We start from the raw sequence: 21,671 nt of genomic DNA on the forward strand, positions 1-21,671 counted from the left end.
GCAATTTATCACAATCCACTTGATATTTAACTACTCTGCATATATTACAGATTGATATTATGCTGTATTAGACTATGACTACAAAGGAATTATTACAATAAAACATCAGGAAAATTCACCCCCAACTTCCACCAAACTCTTTATCTTGTGCATGGAATCAACTTGCACAGAGCAATGATAGTAAGACTATTTCAAGGCATGAAATTGAATAAGGGAGAAATAAAAGACTGCTTCACTTTATATTAAAAAAAAAAAAAAAAAAAGTTAATACAAATAGGCAAGATGGTTCATAGAGAACCAGGTGTTGTCAAAGCACCACAGAACACAGCACACATTTATTTTATATTTTATTTATTTATTTTAGATTTTTATATTCTGCTTTCGGTACTTCAAAGCAGATTACACTCAGGTACTGTAAGTAATCATGGGATTACCGTACTTCAAATAAAATGCAGGAAAGTCAAACGTCTGTTAAATCATAGGTTATCAAAACTGTTGGGATTTTTAGGACATCTACAATGAAAATACATGAGACATTTGCACAGCTTGAAGACCCAATCTTTGCATATTAATTTGATACATATTCATTGTGGGTATCCCGAAAAACCAATGGAGTCAATACTGTGTTAAATCACAAAACAAGGGGGGGAAGAACCAACAGACCCCTCCAGCAGGTGAAAAGGCAGCAGCCCAAAATGACTATAATGAGCTTGATCCAAGCAAATTTCTGACTTTGAAAAAAAAAACTACAAACAAAAAGTTGTTTGTGTTTAGCAAGTAAAAATAATCACATCTCTTGTTTAAAAAGGAAGCATGTGGCTCAGAGGCCCTGTTTTTATGGCTTTTTAGATCAACCCTGCTTGGAATAACACAATATGAAACTTTTTCGGTTTCATTACAATATACAATATACATTAGTCCAGTCACAATATGCAGAATTGTCTCCATGATGCCATAAACATAGAGGACTGGGCAGAAGAAATGCCCTGAACACGCTCAAACTGTGGCATTATCACAAACAGGCAGTTTCTCCACCACCATTCCCAACAGTACGTGGAATGACAGTGAGAAATTAGCTGCTCCCCCACTGTTACCTGCACATTGCCCTCCCTGATTTATTTCCACCCAACTTATTATGCTGGCCCAGCGGTTCTCTCTCGCTTCTGTCCCTTTTCACTGCTCTGCAAAGGAACACCTCTTCTGCACCATGAGATGCCAGAGAAAAAAAAACTTTTTTCTCTTTACTACCCCACAGTTCTTCAGGAAACATGGATAGGGAAGAAGCAGCAGAAACTGCTGCTAAAGCCAGCTATGTCCCTCAAGAATGAGGATCAGGTTCAGGTGCACTTCTATGAGGACTTCTCCCAATGGGGAGGAAGAGAATGTTTAGGGAAGGGAGGGGAGAGAAGAAAGTGACTCTTTGGTGAGGGAGAGCAAGCATTAAAATGTCTTTTCGTTTAATAGGCGGTGGCTAAATCCAAGCATTATTGGCTTTTCAGGCACTTGGACTGCTGCAGGCTGCACTGGTAAATATGGGTTGACACTGGGAAAGACATTTTTTAGGCATGGCAGAGAGGATACTATCCCTCCATCCCGCTCCTTTTTAGCCAAAAGAACTTCCTTCAAAAATTGGCAGGAGGATCCATTGGAAGCAAATAGGAAAAAGCATAAGCACTGGCAAGTAAATGTAAGACAGGTTAAGAGACAATTTGAAAAGAAGCTGGCTGCAGAGGCAAAAACTCATAATAAAATCTTTTAAAATATATCTGAAGCAGGAAGCCTGTGAGGGAGTCAGCTAAACCATTAGATATTTGAAGGGTTAAAAAGGCAATTAGGGAAAATACGGCCATTGCAGAAAGACTAAATTAATTCTTTGCTTCAGTGTTTACTAATGAGGATATTGGGGAGATACCCATTCCAAAAATGGTTTTCAAGTGTATTGATTCAGATGAACAGAACAAAATCAATGTAAACCTGGAAGACATAGTAAGACAGATTGACAAACTGAAGAATAGCAAATCAACTGAACCAGATGGTATACACTCCAGAGTTCTGAAAAAATTCAAAAAAATTAAATTTCGGATCTATTATTAGCAATTTGTAACCTATCATTAAAATCCTCCATTGTACCTGAAGATAGGAGTATTGCCAATGTAACCCTGATATTTAAAAAGGGATCCAGGGGTCAGCTGGATATATTGGCATGTAGTATTTCAGACCATCATCCAGTGCTCCTCCCCATGAATCTCTCTCAGTCCTTAGAAAATGAGAAACAGTGGCATTTGAATAACATGTCTCTCCTGGACAACAAACAGCTCTGTACAATGGTGACCCAGACTATACAGGATTATACAGAGATCCATGCAGGGGGGAAAGCACTCAAGGTGGTGCTGCGAGGGTTCATTAGTATTTCCGGTCATTTAAACAGAAAGAGGAATGAAAGAGAGATGTCTTTGGAGAGGAAAATCCAGCTACTGGAAACTAGACATAAGGCTACATATTCCCCCCCTGGTACATGCAGGGCTACAGAGGGGGAGAGGAGAACTAAGGTACCTGCAGGTTTCTGGAATCAATCTCTTAAATTTACTAGCCAAAAATGTTATGAGCATGGGGATAAACGGGGGCTTTATATTGAGGAAGCTGGCATCTCAGGCATTGATATTTTGGATCCAAGCGGCAGATGGGGTGCTGAAGCATAAGTTAAACAATATTAATCATGTTTTAGAGTTTATTTCACTGATCCATATGCTAAGCAGGAGAAATGCAGTACAGAAAATATCAACGAATAATTGTGGGTTGTTTAAGTGCCAAGAGTTGTCCAAGAGGCATGTTGAAAGGCTATCTGCGCTGAATTGTGAGGAGGAGTTACATAAACCTTTTACCTAATGCTCTTTCAACCTCATAACCGTAGTAGGCATTTCCCCTCTCTAACTCCTCGCAGCCTTCCATCCTTTACCAAATCCTTAATAACCTTCCTCCTAATTTTTATACATACCTGATCCCTAACTAAGCCTAGTACAAGAACAACAAATTTTGAATTATACATTTACTAGACTTTTATCACTTATGACCTTCATTACTATGTAATCCAATCCAATTCTTATCTACCTTGATTACTATGTAATTTAAATTGTATATTTAGTTTTTCTTCTCACTGACTATTACTTAAAGTTGCTTAAATGTTCATTGTTCCATGTAAGGCCGTCTGGCAAGTTTCTGTTCTTTGTAAACCGGTTTGATTTGCATCTGATGTAGGAAGATCGGTATAAAAAAACAAAAAATAAATAAATAAATAAATAATTGCTATAGCTGCAATCTTTTGCTCTATTTGTAACATATATTACCATCCCGTACTGTAATATAATATATTTGTCTATATTTCTATTACATTTGTTCCTTTCTCGCAATCAACCTGCACCCCTTCCGCCTTGATTTACCCATTACCGTCTGATACTTAACAATCCTTCTGTTTATATTTTTTGCAACCTGTTTATCACTTTACTTAAATGCGTTTTACTCTGCTTCTTAATCATTAGCGTATATTTTCTAATACCTTCAACTGTGTCTTAGATGTAATTAGACCTGTTTTTTTCTTTGATGTTATTCTATCTAGCTCAATTGTTCAATTGTAAAGCACTGTTGCTAGTCGTTTTGTTAATTGTAAACCGATGTGATGTTACTAAACGAATGTCGGTATATAAAAACTGCAAATAAAGTGATAATGGGTCTCCCTAATGGGAAATGCCCAGGACCTGAAGGCTTTGCACTTGAATTAAAAAAAAAACAAAAAAAACTCTCAAGAGCACTCCCCTCTAATGCTATCTTTGGTTATCTACAACAGTCACCCGAGATTCACATTGCTTTGTTAGATGCTAATATAATACTGATACATAAGAAGGAATGTGATGCTGCAGATCTGGGTTCTTAAATGCCGATCTCTTTGCTGAATGTCAATATTAAAATTCTGGCAAACATTCTGCAGCTTCAGCTGGAAATGGTAAAGGAAGACTTGATACACCATGACCAGACTGGTTTCATGAAGGGCCAGGTGTCCACTGCTAATACTCACAGATTATAACAACATTATGTCTCTAGCTAAGAGGGACAAAATTGCAGGAGCAGTTATAGCATAGATGCTGGAAAAGCCTTCAACAGGCTACAATGGTCCTCTCTCTTCCTGGATTTGGATCTATTTGGGCTAATTGTTTCATTTCAGGCATGGATAAGAATGCTCTATTTTTGTCCCAGGGCTCAGGTGTTGACTAATGAGCAGAGATCAAATCCAATCCCTATTTGAAATGGCACCAGGAAGGAATGCCCCCTATCCCCTTTATTATTTGATTTGGCTATAGAGAAATTAGTCTTGAAAATTAGGAAGAGTGCCACTATACCAGGCTTTATGGCTGGGGGGAAGGAGCATGTTATATCGACGAAAGCAGATGAGGTCCTTTTATTTCTCCCAAACCCTTAAAAAATAAATAAATAAATCATCGGGCCCTCGAGTTCTGAACCTTCTCAGGAAATATGGGAGGATGTCTGGCTATAAAGTTAGTTTCATTAAATCTGAGTCTTCCCAATAGGTACATCAACAGAAAAGGATATCCAATGTTGCTTCTCATCTTTTAAGACAAGTAAAAGATGCTTAGGATTAAGGTCCCTAGGGATTCAGCTGCCTTCTATAGACTTAATTATGGTCCTGTAGTTAGTGGGATACAGAGATCTCAGGGATTGAGATAATCAATTTTTATGTTTGTGGGGGGAGAATTAATGTAGTGAAAATGAATGTACTTTTCCATTTAATGTACCTGTTCTACCATGTTCCTTAATAACATAACATCATATGTGGAAACAAAATTTGCTGTTAAAGTGAATGGAAATCTCATGAGTACATGGAAACATTATTGAGTACATCATATTTACAGTTTTTTTAACTCTACTATGTTCCTCGTTTACCTGATAGGTTTTTTTTTTTTTTCAAATATCGACAGCTCTCTCCTCAGATATGTATGGCATGCAAATGCCCCTGCATAAAGCTCCAGATGGTGAGGAGACCTAAGGAAATGGGTGGCATGAGTTGCCCTAATTTACAGGGTTATTATTGGGCAGAGAGATTACATAGGCCCATGGTTTGGCTTCACAGCGAGAAGAGTGTCCTTTGGTTTATGTTAGAGATATGTCTAGCTGATGGTCTAGACCTTGCTGGTCTGCTGTTGGTGCGAAGTGGCTCATGGCAACCAGAAGAGCAGGGAGGGCATGTGTTACTATATTCCACATGTTTAGGGTGTGGAGGGTAGTGGGCAAAAGGCTAGGTATTAGGGAAGTGAATTGTTTTTTAACAATTTAAATTATCGTCCGATAATTTTAAAACCGTCATTAATCGGTAAGGGACTCGATACAATAGGAATTCCCTCGATGTATCGTGAAAAATCGTTAAATCGAGTACGGGAATTATTTGGGGGGAGGGCGGGAAAACCGGCACACCAAAACAACCCCTAAACCCACCCCAACCCTTTAAAACCAATCCTTTACCCTCCCCCACCCTGCCAAAATGTTAAATTACCTGGTGGTCCAGTGGGGGGGGGGGGGTCCCGGCGCGATCTCCCGCTCTCGGGCCATCAGCGCCATTTTGGCTACCACTGATAAAAATGGCGCAGATGGCCCGATAAAAAAAACCCCACCCCGACCCTTTACAAATTACCCCTTTGCGTCTCCCACCCTCCCGACCCCTCCCAAAAACCTTTTACATGTACCTGGTGGTCTAGCGGGGGGTCCGGGAGCCATCCCTTCAATCATACCCTCGGTGCCGGTGCTGGACTGGTTTCAAAATGGCGCCGATTGCCTTTGCCCTCACTATGTCACAGGGAGCGACCGCCACTCCCTGTGACAAAGTGAGGGCAAAGGCGATCTACTGCCAGTATGGCGCCGATGTGTTTGAGACGGATTTTGCACAAGAAGATGTACCAAGGAAATGTATTACTGTGTTATACAGAGCTATAATTGGTTGTATGATGATGGTTGACCCTCCTCTCTCATGTATTAATCAGTGGAACAGATACCTTCATATGCAGCTCGGGTACGAGGACTGGAAAGGTATCTGGAAGCAGGCTATCAAAACCTCGACTTGCTGATAATTACATTGTTGCATCTTACTTCTAGGTACCCACTCTTTTCTTCAGGTTCTTCCCCTCTCTGTTGGAGGGGTTGTGGGCAGGAGGGATTGTTTACTGGTGACTCACAAGCAAATGTTAGCAAATCAGTTGATACATACTGGAAGATTTACTGTGGGTATCCAAAACTGACTATTGTATGGTATATTTACAACAGATAATTTATGCAACCATACATATAGGAAACACCATGAACTTAAATTAACTGATCGGATAAGACCTCATACCTATGGGATAGCAAATCTTTATGTTTCACTAATAGTGGTCAAATTCAAAGGAAGTCCTACTACAGACACCTCACTTTGAGATTCCTCTTTATGTGATATATTACATCCACTGTATAATCATAGGTCCTCTGTATTTCTGTGTTTACCTTGCCTTTATATTAAATCAACTTAATGAAAACATTTAAAAGCACCAAAGACACTTATCTGTTATCTGAAAATGTTCTGCCGGTGTTGCTATTTAGCTTTTATATGCCTGACACAACCCGTGTTTCAGAAGTTCTCCTTCCTCAGGGGCTTATAGGGCAATTTTCTCTACATGTTGTGGTTGAATAACATGTAAGGCAACAACGGATTTTAATCAGCGTCTTGGCATTTCCAAGTTGATTTACTGTAGCATTGCTCTGGAAGCAAACCCCAACTTTGGCTATGTGGCACAAACAGATTTAAGAAATTGCCTTAATAGAAAAACTTACATATAAGCTAAGAAATAAAGATGAGAAGTATGATAAGATTTGGAAATGCTATTAGGATTATTGGGATAAAGTACATAATTAATGGGGTTACTGAAAAGAATGATCTAATGAGAATGTATATGTATCCCTGTCAATGTGAAATTCTGAGGGTTTTAACACTAGACTTAATGTTAAGGGGAGAGAGTGCTGTTTTATATTTTGTATGTGGACTATTTTCTATGTGGGCTATTTTGTATGTGGACTATTTTGTAACCGTCTGTTTAAATAAAAAGTTTAAAAAAAAAGGGGGGGGGCTCCAAGTGGTGATCCAGGAAACTATAAACCAGTGAGCCTGACTTCAGTGCCAGAAAAAATCATGGAAACTGAACAAAATCACAGAACATATAGACAGTCATGTTTTACTGGGACACAGCCAGCATGAATTTGCATTCAGACAACAACTAACAAGGACTGAACTTCACAGTCTGGGTAAACAAATTGGAGAAATTACTTACCTGATAATTTCGTTTTCCCTAGTGTAGACAGATGGACTCAGGACCAATGGGTATAGTGTACTCCTGCTAGCAGTTGGAGACGGATCAGATTTCAATCTGACGTCAGCCCCTTGAACATATACCCCTGCAGGAAGTGCAGCTCTTCAGTATTCTCCTCGAAAAGCATTGTGGATATATGTGTGACTGACTGATTAACTTCATAATTTGATTAACTTGAATAACTTCATAACTTAGTTAAACGTTAAAACTTGATGAACTTGATTAACTTGAACTGGTTGATTGACTATAGCTGGAGACCGCCAGTGTACTCAACCGGAAAGCGTCGACACCCTGCAGGGTGTGTGCCCTAGGTAAATGAAAAAACGTGGCTTACCCTTGAATCATTTGAAAGACCATGCATAACGGCAGCCAAGGGTGGGATGCTGAGTCCATCTGTCTACACTAAGGAAAACAAAATTATCAGGTAAGTAATTTCTCCATTTCCTAGCGTGTAGCAGATGGACTCAGGACCAATGGGATGTATAAAAGCTACTCCCGAATCGGGTGGGAGGCTGCCCATGACCCACTGAGAATTGTCCTTGCAAATGCCGTGTCCTCCCGAGCCTGAACATCCAGTCGGTAGAATCTGGAGAAAGTGTGGATGGAAGACCATGTTGCCACCCTGCAGATCTCGGCAGGCGACAGCATTCCAGTTTCTGCCCAGGATACTGCCTGGGCTCTGGTAGAATGGGCCTTGACCTGTAGAGGTGGTGGTTTCCCAGCTTCTACGTAGGACATCTTGATGACTTCCTTGATCCAGCGGGCAATGGTTGCCCATGAGGCCGCTTCCCCTTGTCTCTTTCCACTGTGAAGGACGAAAAGGTGGTCCGTTTTTCGTACGGGTTCCGACAATTCCAGGTATCTGGATAGGAGTCTGCCGATGTTGAGGTGGCGCAGACCACGGGCTTCTTCCGAATTCTTCAAGCAATCCGTCGTTGGTAGCGAGATGGTCTGGTTAAGGTGGAAGTGTGAGACCACTTTGGTGAGGAAGGAGGGAACCGTGCGTAGTTGGATGGCTCCCGGGGTGAACCTGAGGAATGGCTCACAGCAGGATAGTGCTTGTAGTTCCGAGATGCGGCGGGCTGAACAAACTGCCAGCAAGAACACCATCTTTAAAATTAACAGGCCGAGGGACAGTACTCTGAGGGGTCTGAAGGCGGTTCCCGCTAGGAAATCCAAAACGAGATTGAGATTCCACAGAGGTAACGGCCACTTTAGTGGTGGACGAATGTGTTTGACTTCTTTCAGGAAGCATGACACGTCCGGGTGAGAGGCTATGCTGTCGCCCTCACTCTTGGAGCTGTAGTATGACAATGCGGCCACCTGTACCTTGATGGAGTTGAGGGACAGTCCCTTCTGTAGTCCGTTCTGTAAGAATGCCAGGATCACGGGAACTTTAAATGAGTGTGGCTTGATGTTGTGGTCTTCGCTTCAAATACTCTCCAAATCCTTATGTACGTTAACGATGTGGAGAACCTGCGTGCTCGGAGGAGGGTGTCGATTACAGCCCCCGAGTATCCGCTCTCTCAATCGGGCCCTCTCAATGGCCAGACCATAAAAGAGAATCGAGCTGAATCCTCGTGGAGGATCGGTCCCTGTTGGAGCAGGTCTCTGTGTGGAGGTAGCGGGAGGGGGCTCCCTGTCAGCAGTCTTCGCATGTCTGTGTACCACGGTCTTCTTGGCCAGTTCTGGGCCACTAGAAGTACTGGTCCCCTGTGGTGTTCTATCTTGTGGATGACTGTGCCCAATAGGGGCCACGGCAGGAAGGCGTATAACAGAGTCTCCTGTGGCCAGGTCCATACCAAGGTATTGATTCCCTGGGACTGGGGTTCCCGCCTGCGGCTGAAGAAGCTGGGCACTTAGGCATTGGACCGGTTTGCCAGGAGGTCCAAGGTTGGTGTTCCCCAATGGTTTACTATCAATTGGAATGCTATGGTCACCAGCCTCCATTCTCCTGGGTCTAGACTTTCCCTGCTGAGGAAGTCCGCCGTGATGTTGTCTTTCCCGGCGATGTGGATGGCGGAGATCTCCTGGAGATTTGCTTCTGCCCACGCCATCAAGGGGTCTATTTCTAGGGACACTTGTTGGCTTCTGGTTCCCCCCTGTCGGTTGATGTAGGCCACTGTTGTGGCGTTGTCTGACATTACTCTGACCGCTTTGTCTCGAAGTCTATGAGCAAACCACAGACAGGCTAATCTGACTGCCCGCGCTTCTAGGCGATTGATGTTCCATCCCGCCTCTTCTGCGCTCCACTGCCCTTGGGCGGTTAACTCCTCACAGTGTGCTCCCCATCCTCGTAGTCTGGCATCTGTGGTGAGTAGAGTCCAGGTTGGAGAGGATAGTCTTGAACCTTCGGCTCATGTGGTTGGCCTGCAGCCACCACCGTAGCTGGTTCTGGACTCTGCCTGGGAGTGATAGCTCTATGGTGCAGTTCTGGGACCGTGGGCTCCACCGTGATAGAAGTGAGTGCTGTAGGGGCCTCATGTGTGCTTGCGCCCATGGCACAATTTCCAGTGTGGATGCCATCAGTCCGAGGACTTGCAGGTAATCCCATGCTGTGGGACGAGGATCGTTCAGCAAATCATGCAACCAGTTCCACAGTTTTAATCTCCTTGTGGGAGTCAGGGTGACCTGGTCTTCTTTGGTGTCGAATTGGACTCCTAGGTATTCCAGCGACTGTGAGGGTTGTAGGAAACTTTTGTTTGTGTTGACCACCCAACCTAGGCTCTCCAGTAGAGTTATGACTCTGCTGGTTGCTTGGTGGCTTTCCTCCGGTGACTTTGCCCTTCCTTCCTTCCTTCCTTCCTCAGTGTTGCCGCATCCACTACTATTACCTTGGTGAACGTCCGGGGTGCTGTGGCTAACCCGAAAGGTAGTGCCCGGAACTGGTAGTGATGGTTCAGGACTTTGAAGCGTAGGTAGCGCTGGTGTTCCTGATGAATTGGGATGTGTAGGTAGGCCTCCGAAAGATCCAGGGATGTGAGAAACTCTCCCGGTTGTATCGCCCTTATTACAGATCGCAGGGTTTCCATGCGGAAGCGGGGAATCCTCAGGTGGCGGTTGACAGACTTGAGGCTCAGGATGGGCCTGAATGTTCCCTCTTTCTTGGGGATGATAAAATAGATGGAATAATGTCCAGTACTTATTTCTTGTGGAGGTACTGGTGTTACAGCCGCGAGGGCCAGTAGTCTGGACAGTGTAGCTTCCACTGCCACCCTCTTGAAGAGATCGTGGCACGGGGACTCCACGAACTTGTCCGGAGGGATACATAGAAAATCCAGATAGTACCCCTCCCGAATGATGGCTAGGACCCACTTGTCCGAAGTTATCTCGACCCATCTGCGGTAGAATAGGGCTAGTCTGCCCCCTATAGCTTCTTCCCTTGGACGAGTTGGCTGAATCTCATTGTGGGGTGCGGCTGGGGCCTGTACCCGAGCTGGTACCCCTCTTGTTGTGCTTGTTCCGAAAGGACTGGTTCCTGCTCATAGGGCAGGGCGCTTGATAGTTGCTCCTGTAAGGATTGAAGCATTGTGAACTACTGCCCCTGAAGGACCTGGGGAAGAGTCGCTGGTTTCTCTTAGTTTTATCTACCGGCAGGCGCAGCACTGGGGACTCACCACATTTGTCAGCTAATTTCTTTAGTTCGCTGCCAAACAGGAGGGATCCTTTGAAGGGCATCCTTGTGAGGCGCATTTTGGAAGATGCGTCGGCCGACCAGCTTCGGAGCCAGAGTTGCCTTCTGGCCGCCACCGCAGATGACACTCCTCTGGCCGCTGTACACACTAGGTCGGAGGCAGCGTCCACGAGGAATGATACTGCTGGTTCCATTTCTTCTCCTGGGGTGTTGTTCCTGGTTTGGGATAAGCAGGCACGTGTCAACACTGTGCAGCAGGCCGCAATTTGTAGAGACATAGCGGCTACATCAAATGACTGTTTGAGGATGGATTCCAGCTGCCGGTCATGCGCATCCTTGAGCGCTGCTCCTCCCCTCTACTGGGATAGTGGTGTGCTTAGAGACCGCGCAGACCATGGCATCAACTCTTGGGCATGCAAGAAGATCTTTGGTCGCCGGGACCAGGGGGTACATGGCTGCCAAAGCTCATCCCCCTTTGAATGTGGACTCCGGGGCATTCCATTCCAGGTCAATCAGCTGTTGTGCTGCTTGTAACAGAGGGAAATGGCAAGAGGTCTGATGAAGACCCTCCAGCAGGGGGTTCGGTTTAGGTTACCCCGAAGTACCTGGGCCCGGGATAGCGAGCTCTGTCAGACATTGGGTGACCAGGTCCAGGAGCTCATCCTTTGTGAAGAAGCACCTCATGGTTCGGTGAGGCTCTGTCCCCGGGGGGAGCTCCCCCTCTTCTAGGGGCTCAGCTTCCTCTTCAGAGATGTCCGTATCCCCATAGGTGGGGCTTCTGGGTAGTGGAAGCCTGTGCCTGGGTCTTGAAGGGCCTGGGGCCTGAGGGTTCTTCTGCGGAGCATGTGGCTGACCAGCTGGAGGTTCAGTTTGCATTTGAACAAAGGCGTGAGTCCCCTTGAAGAACTTCACCCATGAGATAGACGCTGGATCCAAGCTGAGGGGCGCTGGTTCCCTGGGGGTCCCCATCTGTGGGGAGGTCCCACTGGGATCTGTTAGGTCCGGGGTACTCCCTGAGGAGCTAGTACTCGGCCCTGGGTGGGACTGGCCCTGAACTGGATCTCCCAGGGCCTCCTCACACTGCGTGCACAGGGCTTCGGCCTCCTCACTTTGTGCGGCTCTGATGTGGCATGCTGGGCAGAGGCCTTGAGCCTTTATCCCTGTTTCTGGTGGTGCCATGGCTGTCTGCACGAAAACTCTTATGCGCTCCGGTGCGCTTAAGAGGAGCGTGCGAGTTGTGCGCACAGCTGTGCATCCAGCCGTAGATATGCACCCAGCTCTGTGCGTGCAACTTATGCGCACAAGGTTTTATGTGCGTGTAAGTCTATGCACACAAGTGCTTTGTGCGCCTAGCTCAGTTTTGTGCGCTCGGGCCGAACGGCGAGGCAAATAGGGCCAAGATGGCGACGGTGAGCACGCGGGTAATATGGCGACCCCCTCGGAGGGTCTCCACGTGGCCCTGGTAGGGGCAGATCAACCCGGTGGCACTGGTCCCGGCTGGTGACCTGTGCTCTTCCTTGATCCTCGGAGACCGGATTAAAGTAGAAGATTTCTACCTTACCTTGTCTTCGGCGCTTCCCAGTTTCGTTCCAGGCGTTCTCCGGCTGCGGGGGGAGACGGCAAATACCTTCACCTCCATGCTCGAGGGTAAACTCGCTGCCTCTCAGCCACGCCCGAGGATCGGGGGCTAGGTCCTCGCCGCGATTCGGCCGCCGAACCAAGGCTTACCTCTGAGGGACCACGGAAATCACCTCGGGAATCTCAACTGGGGGAGGGACCAGAGGGTATCACCGTAGGAGAGCGGGGCTCGTCTTCAGGTAGGTTTCTTCTTTAAAATTTGGTTTTCTTCTTTGAATTTGGTTCTAACGCTGTGAGAACGTGCAGATGGAGACGGAAAATACTGAAGTGCTGCACTTCCTGCAGGGGTATATGTACTAGGGGCTGACGGAGATGGATCAGATTTCAATCTGACAACTGCTAGCAGGAGTACACTATACCCATTGGTCCTGATTCCATCTGCTACATGCTAGGAAAAAGCGTGGGGGTAGCTTGCTTATTACAGCGGCTACTACCCTAAACCAATTCAGCCTGATACATCACTTTGAATGCATATACAGCATTGCTCTCTGCTTCAACGGCAGGGATAAATGTGGAAAAGAGGATTTACATTCAGACAACATCCAACAAGGCACTGATCTCTGCAGTCTGGGTAAACAAGCATCCGGGTAACTTGCTTGATGCAGCGGTTACTACCCTTAACCATTAAGCCTTATGCTCACCTTTGATGCAACTCCAACATTACTCTCTGCATCAATGACACGGGATGGCAGGAAATTTGAATCAAACAGTTACCAACAAGGGCCCTGAACTTGGTGGTTGGTGAAAAAGATAAAGTATGGGAAAATAAGTGTGGGAGCTAGCTGGGCAGACTGGATAGGCCAACTGGTCTTTTTCTGCCGTCATTTCTATGCTAGCTGTGCGTTACCTGCCAAAACAGTTTTTATTGCAAATATCAGTTCGGAAGGGGAAAGGGGGAGAGGGGAGGGGAGGAGATAGGGAGAGAGAGAGAAAGAGGGACTTACTTATAATTTAACTTTTTATACCACTATAAGAAGGGGCATTATGAACGCGGGGTGAGATTTTGGGGGTGGGGTAGGGTTTTGGGTGGCAATTTTACATGCACAATCATAAGTACGTGCAACACGGTTACCATCAGTGAAGATTTACTGTCATTTGGAGTGATGAAAGGTAAAAGAAGAGTAGATTTATACAATGTTCTCTCTACCTAGCTACAATCAAGTAAGGTATTGAACCGGCCTGAGTGTCTGGTGATCCTGGAAGGTTGTATGCAGCACGGCAGGCTTGAACGCTGAAGGGAGTGAAGTACCTTTAACTGGCAACAATCAAAAAGAAGAGGTACATGAATGTTTGGGGCCCAGACATGTGCAGGGGGGGGGGGGGGAGAGAGGAATGAGTGTGTGGGAGCCAGACAGGTGGTGGTGGGGGGGGGGGGAGAATGAGTGTGTGGGGCTCTTGTGGATTGTTGGGGGGGTTTTCACTTTGAAGGAGCTACAGCGTTCAGTGGCTGAGACTGGAGTGGTGGTGCACCAGTCAGCCATATAACTGGCCTGCATGGGAGGGTGGCTAGATAGAAGCCATTACTGAATAATGAATTGTGAGTTTAAAAATGTACGTTTAGCGTATACTGTCTGCAACAATCTATGTAACATTATGTAATCCACAAAAATCTGGACACTTTTAGGGGGTTAAATACTATTGCAAGCTACTGTATTTCCTCCATTACACTCACAAAAGTATTTTTAAGTGTTTTCTGTGTATAAATAGCTTCTAATAAAAGTAGTTTTAATATCTTGTGTTTGGGGCTTTTTTGAGGCTTGTTTTTTTGGAAAATAGCTCTTGTTTTTTCATGAAATAATTTCTTACCAATCTAGAATAAAGTGAGTACCCTCTACCATTCTTTTTCTCACTTATTTTGAAGAAAAAAAAAGAACACCGGCTACACTACATGGATATTTTCCACCTTCATGCCTGATGACCAGAGTGTGACACACCACATCAAATATTCACTAAGAGTTTTTCCCATAGACAGAAAATGAGAGAAAAGCCTTAATGAATCTGGCCCATGGTTACAGAAGGTCCTCTATATATATATCTGTCAGTGATAGAAGGCATCAAGAACACACACACACAATCTCTCTCTCACAAAGAAAAAATCAGAAGGATACCAGCATCTCTGATTTTGGAACTATGGCCAAAGGGAAAAAATTCATTGATTGAATGACTTATTGGGTATCTAGTTACAAATAAATGTGTTGTCTGAAGCAGACCACTCCACAATATTTAGTACAAGGCATTTGCATAATAATAATAATTTGAGTTATTCTCAGAATTTTCTCTGTCATCTATCACTTAAAGCACACTTCCTGTCTTGTAAACAGTCTTGTGTATTATTATAACTGTAAAGTAGAGTATCAATACTCCTTAGCATAAGGCTGCTTTGAAAATTATCCCACTAATTTTACCCACACAATTAAACCTGCTGAAATGTGCACAGAAATTTTTCAGGAAAATAGATGCACATACTTTTGAAAATCCAAAAGTATGCACATGAGCCCAACCCCCCCTACCCCTTCACTGTGAATGCCTCCATTCAGTCTGGGTAAACTCACACACAATCAGGCAAGTAAGCATGCAAGTTTACCCACATATCGAGCAGGAAATATTTAAGTTTTGCCCATGGAAATGAATTTGAAAATTACCTCTGTGCCTGATTCCCAATTGATACATAGTTCCACAGATATTTATTTCAAATCATTTCTATGCTGCTTTCAGCACCAAAGTAGTTTATAATACACAATAAAACCATACATATTTTGAGCAACTAAGAGGTGGAAAATGGAATTGAAAGAATGTAGAAAGTGTATAAAATGTGACTATGTAACTGAATGAGTGAGGAGACAGTAAAGATGCAAATTAAGGAGTGAATTTTTAAGAGCATATATGCATGTAAAACACCGTTTTACATGCATATATAGGCTTTTTGAAAATTACCCGAGGTTGTATATGTAAAAGTATTTGCGGAAGCAATTTCACATGAACGTTTAAGCACATTTAAGAGAGGCATTCCATGGGGATGAGTAGGGTACAGAAAACAATTATATGCTTACTTTCTAAATTTGAAAGTATATGCACTTGCAAGTCTGCTTTGAAAATTATGGCTGAGGTCTATATGTACAAATTACATGTGAACTTCGGCTCTAAGACCTGTGCATTAAAGTGGGAGTCCTATGAAATTTAGACCTAGGATATTCAAAGAGATGGTATAAATTTTGTTTGGGATAATGCAAATGTTAAGGGAGATCAAAGTGGTTTTTATAAGGGCATACACTGTGATCCATACTGACAGAAGTCGAACTGACCCTTTAAAAGCAACTTTTGCATGGAAAAGTTTAGCCAGGCACTGAAATTAGAGCAAAGTTATTTAAAATTTTGAAGAATGTTATTCAACACCATAAATTCAAATTTTTATTTTTTTTTTATTTCAACTAAATTTTCTGTTCTTTTCAAATTATAAATCAGCTTTAATAAGTTTCCAAATCACTCCAACAGGAAATGAAGGGAATTAGAAGACTACCTTAGCACTCGGGTCCAGAGTTCTGCCTGCCTATGTATGCTGTAAACTAGGGATTTACAAACCTGTCCTGGGCACACCACAGCCAGTCAGATTTTCAGCATATCCGCAACAAATATGCATAGCAAATGTGAAAACACGGGAGACTAGGTATATGCACAATTATTTCATGCATATTCGTTGTGGATATCCTGACAACCCAAGTGGCTGTAATGTTCCTAGGAGGTTTAAGAAGTCTTGCAGTAAATTTGTTCAGATCTAAGGGCTGCTTGATAAAAATATATGTAAACTGCCTGGGCAACTTGCTTTACAAGCAGTACATAAAATCCAATAAATAATATGACATATGTATTTGTGGGAATAGTTTTTTTATGGTCATGTCACTGGACACAGAAGAGGGTGTCTATGGTGGTTCTTTAATTTGTGCATGCTGATGATTTCTTTTTTTTTTTTTTTTTTTTTTTTAAAGGCCATGAGGAATATCTCCTGACTATTTGCTTTCAGGACTGTTGCAATTTGGGAATTTTCACTATGTGCCTTCCAGAGACTAAAGTTTATTTTGGTGAATTAGCCCCATGTGGACTGCCAAAAGCATTTTTCCCCCAGTAGGAAGAACAAATCAAACATCACAAAGCATTTAATAGTAACTAAGAAGGTGCTACAAGTGATTTCTCGGACATAAGAGACAGACAGGACTAGCTGAAGCACTTTGTTAATGCTCAACTTAAGGCTGAAACTAAAATACATTTCATACCTTTCATACTACCAATCATACAAACATACCAATCATACCAATCATACAAACATACATCATACATTTCATACTACCAATCAATCACTACAATGTTTTACTTCTTGTTAAACTGTTTATCTTTCCTTTAACTCTAATCCCAGTTAGAATAACCCCTGTTTTATTGTAACTTTTTCTTCCGTGCACTTGTTATACTCCTGTAATGAATACTCTTATGTTTTAGTTATGTACATTATAATGTATTGATCACCCCTTGTTTTATGTAAACCGACATGATACAAACTCCCGTGAATGCCGGTATAAAAAAACACAAATAAATAAAAAATACCTGCTATGTTGACAGAGGATACAAAAGCGGCGAGCACTGCTAGAGTTTCAGGAGTATTAGTGGGCAAGACATTTCCTCCCATCAGTGCCAGCCCACCAACTGCAGTTAGACCTATTAAAAAAAAAAAAAAATAGCAGTAAGCTGGCAGTCAATCCAAAACAAAAAAAAAAAAAGAGATTACAGATAGCATAAAGTTCTTCTGCATTCCTACTAGCAAATAAAGAGTCAACAAAAACCAAATGGATTAGAAGGTTGGTTAAAATAGGTACATGATTGTAGCACAGTGTGTATCTGCTGCAGGCCTAGCATGCAAAATAAATGTGAGAAAGCATTTTACTACACCCAACAATAAAAGCTTCTGGAATAGATATATCTATCTTTTTTCTTTTTAAGTTGCTCATGATGCAGATAAAAACAAAAGCTCTATCTGGGAGGCAACCACATTAAACAAACACATGAACACAAATAATTCTGAAAAGTTCACTGGGAATCATGGATAAATTCATACATGGGATTTCAAAACACAGAAATTCCTGCACATGGTTACACCATTCTGCAGCACTGCTTCATACTTGTATATAATACAAACTGTATTCCATCAAAAGGTAATATTAAACATTGCAGAATCTTTCCAGCTCCCTAATGCAATCTTACAACTGATAGAATAAAAGAGTTTCTGATTATTATTAGATAATCTTTCTTCATGAAAAATAAACTTGAAAATAACTGTCAGATCATTCCAGAAACTGAGGATCCCTCTACTTTAAAATTAATTTCAGCCATACTGAGAAAGGGCAATTTTTGATGGCCAATTTACACAGGTACAACACTTTTTTATGAGCATAAATGGCTTAGAAAATTGCCTAACTGTTCTGCATGCACAGTCTCTGCTATGTAAGCAGAGTAAGCTGCAGTCTCAATGTTGACTTGCAGTATAAAGATTAGACTGAGATGATGTGAATGAAAAAAGTGAATTATTTCTGACATTTTGACCTGGCTGTCCATTTTTAATGCTATAGGGACAGCAATTCATTGGTAATTATTAGGATACGTTATATGTTACAAGTGTAAATATTCGTATTGATTAGATGTGTAGTATGTGAAGAAATTTAAATTTAAATTTCCTTTTCTTGAACCCTACTAGACCAGGGTTCATGTTATCCTGTCAGCAGATAGATATAGAGAACTGTAATCTTTTCAGTGACATGCAGCTTGGGAATTTGCCAATATCCTTTTGGAAAAGCAATGGAGTGGAGAAACCCCCAATGACCAAACTACAAAAAACTATGAAAGATTGAAAAATGGGTTAGACTCTCTAGCTGCAATCCCCCTCTAAGAATTCCAACAGGACATAAAAAGGGAGAAAGAAAGCCACAAAGTGGAGATACAGAGAATTCATGGGTTCTCTCCATAGAGAAAAACTGAGCACCTTCTATGACACTCTGGGAGCTCTCATCCATTGACAAGCAAAAATGCAGCTACTGACTTCCCAAAAGGGTCATGAACTGATCTAGCAAGATTCAAGGAAAGGAAAATACTGCTAAAGTTTTCCTTCTTTATCAACTGCTAGACCAGTCCAGATATATGGAAAGTACACTAATAGGTATAATACAATGACAGGTGATATATGACAATACCCTCAATGATCAAGAGTCATTAATACAAAAATGTCATGGACCTACCAGTCCAATATGATGTGGGTTCACTTTGAAGGGGACCCGCTTTCTCTCATAGGCTTGAACGGGTATCTCTAGAAGTCCCAGCATGGATACTCCATAACTTCCTTGCTCCACAAAAGGGCAGAATATTCTTCATACCTGCCTGCCAGGGACAAAGACTACTACCTTCCTGGCCTCTATCTTCTAGCATCCATGAATTAACTGTGACCTGTATTAGGCTGGGATGCTGATTGAAGCTTATTCTCTGAGACTTAAATTCTACCAGATCTTTAACTTATTTTTACACATCTTCTCCAAACAATAACTTCCCATTGAAGGTATCTTGCTGAGATGGGCTTTAAATGAAGAACCTGTCACCCAATTATAAAGCAGTAGCAGTTTCCACAACATAACAGACACCACTGACCTAGAAGAAATCCTAATAAAGTCATACATTTTGTCTGCCCAATAGGGGGCCCCAAATTCAAGCCATACCACCTCTGGATTCTCCAGGAGATGTTGTACCCAGTGCAATAAGGGACAATGCACATACACACTACAGTTGGGGGACTGAATGGACCAAAAACCACAGTGGAAAAGCTTTGCTTCAGGAGACAGTCAATCTTGCTGTTCCTCAAGAGCCAAGCCCTCCATCCACCAGAATAGTCGACTTTCAGGTCACAGACCATAACAGGATATTAACACAAGGGATCTGAAATAGATTCTCCCCGTCCTCTGTTGAAAAAGTACAACTTGATCAAAGCCTTGCCTCCACCAAGGCCCCCAAACAAGGGGCTCCCATTCCAACAATACCACTCACTTAACCGCTCTATGGAGCCGATGTAATAAGACCCGCGGCAAAACAAGCGCTCGTTATGTGCAAGAGTTTTGATCACCATGTGCGGTCGAAGCTGCCACTTCCGCAGGATGTAAAAAAAAAAAAAAAATTATGCAAATGATTTACGCACAGAAATCCGCGCACGTATGGAAAAACGCGCATACCTAAGCATGGTACAGGGCCTATGTAATAAGCGGCTGCATCCGTGCTCAAAACCCGCACCGATAATCCACGTATAAAAGCGAGTGAGCAAGCGAACGGGTCTCCCTGTTAAGTGAAAGTATGACCCTAGAAAGTACTTTTAAATATTCCCAATAACTGTGCTGCAGAAAACAGGGCAAATATTTTCATTAGTGATAATTCACAACAATCTTGCCGCTCTTCTGGCCGTGTATCTGTCTGCCCAGGGAAGCGTCTACCTCAGATGCCGTGAAAAGCACTTTGCTAAGCTGGCCATTCTGAAGTCGAGATAGGCGTTCAGCCAGGCGCTTATCAGGTCGCTCATGCTCTTCTGTTCGTGGCAGAAAAATCTGCACAATCAGGCGCCCAGAAAGGTGCCTAGCTTAACTTGCTGTTTGGGCACTGAACTAAACTCTTAGTTGCTTGCAAATCTGCCTGAGCAGCAAGATTAGCTAGGCGCTTTTCTGGGCTCCCGATCGTGCACTCTTCTGGCCATGTATCTGGTTGCTCGGGCACTGAACTAGGCGCTCAGCTGGTTGCAAATCTGACCGCTCAGATGTCAAGAAAAACGCCTTAGGGAAGCACCTACCTAAGCTGGCCATTCCAACGCCCAGAAAAGAGCCTAGCTAAGCTGGCCACTCAGACACCGAGATAGGCACTCAGCAAGGTGGTTTTCAGAACACTTGGACGCTGACATAGGGTCGTCCCCCCCCGAGTCGGCGCTGACACTTAACTCATGCCTTGACCATGGCGGTAAAAAATCAGCATTAAAAAACCCGTACTAGCATTAGCGCAGCTCCCTGCATAGCCTATGATTAGCTAATCACCTCCTTTGCCTGCTGTTATCATGCATTCGCACAGGAAAAACCACGGGTCCGTAAGCGCGTCTGTACTCGCTTTTTTCCACACACACAAAATACTTATTACATCTCCATATAGGGCTTTGCACAAGAAAACGCACGTACAAGCACGCGCACATGCGCGTACAAACCCACTCCAGCTTCGGCGCACCTTATTACATCGGCCCCTTTGCAAGGGAAGGCCTTAGGCGGTTTCTTTACCTCTGCAAGGACACAGCCTCCCTCAAGAGCCTCCTTTACCTCTGAATTCAACCGGCAGAGTGGGGGGGGGGGGCGGGAGGGGAGAAACTTGGGACATAAAAGAAACTGCTCCCCTTTCTGAAACAAAAGTCTCCTCCCATGGAGGGCAACTCCCCAATATCCAAACCATCCAGGAGTCTAACTGCCTCTGCTTCCTCACACACTAAGCCCAAAGGAAAAACCCGCAGAAAAAGGTCTCAGGACCCCCAGCCAAGTTAACACATTTGGGCACTAAGCATTCACATGGAGAAAGGCTGGAGGAGAATCCAGGACAAGGGCCTCCTGAAAGCCCCTCCCCAGCAGGTTTCTTCATAGACCAGAAAACTGGCATAATCAGCTCAAAGACTGGAAAGAACTGCCCCTGAAAGGAAAAAGACAACTGTCAATGAGAAAACCTAGTACATCTCTTCCACAGGGGACAACAACAAAGGGCCCAGAGCCCCCCATTGAGGTATGTCTGTAGCAGAGGAGCCGGAAGACTGACCATGGGAAAATTCAAATATGATGGACATTCCTGCTGGCAAAAAGCTTTGCTGTTGTAGAAGGGGCCACCAGTTCCCTCCACTTCAGGGCTTACCTGCATTTAAGAGAAGTAAAAACTGGCTGGTCCTGTTCCACCAAGGTGCCTCT

The 21,671-nt window shown here is 43.6% G+C and overlaps 1 protein-coding gene across 4 annotated transcripts in view; it reads right to left on the minus strand.

The window, feature by feature from the left end:
• Window positions 1-21,671, minus strand: part of NNT (nicotinamide nucleotide transhydrogenase) — a 404,867-nt gene that overhangs the window by 219,478 nt on the left and 163,718 nt on the right. For all 4 annotated transcript variants that reach the window (XM_029577710.1, XM_029577726.1, XM_029577728.1 and 1 more), the window contains exon 12: window positions 17,266-17,376. In XM_029577710.1, the coding sequence (XP_029433570.1) occupies window positions 17,266-17,376 (111 nt within the window). The remainder of the gene's footprint in view (window positions 1-17,265; window positions 17,377-21,671) is intronic.

Source organism: Rhinatrema bivittatum, chromosome 1 (assembly GCF_901001135.1).
Source record: "Rhinatrema bivittatum chromosome 1, aRhiBiv1.1, whole genome shotgun sequence".
In the NCBI taxonomy this organism is placed as follows: domain Eukaryota; kingdom Metazoa; phylum Chordata; class Amphibia; order Gymnophiona; family Rhinatrematidae; genus Rhinatrema; species Rhinatrema bivittatum.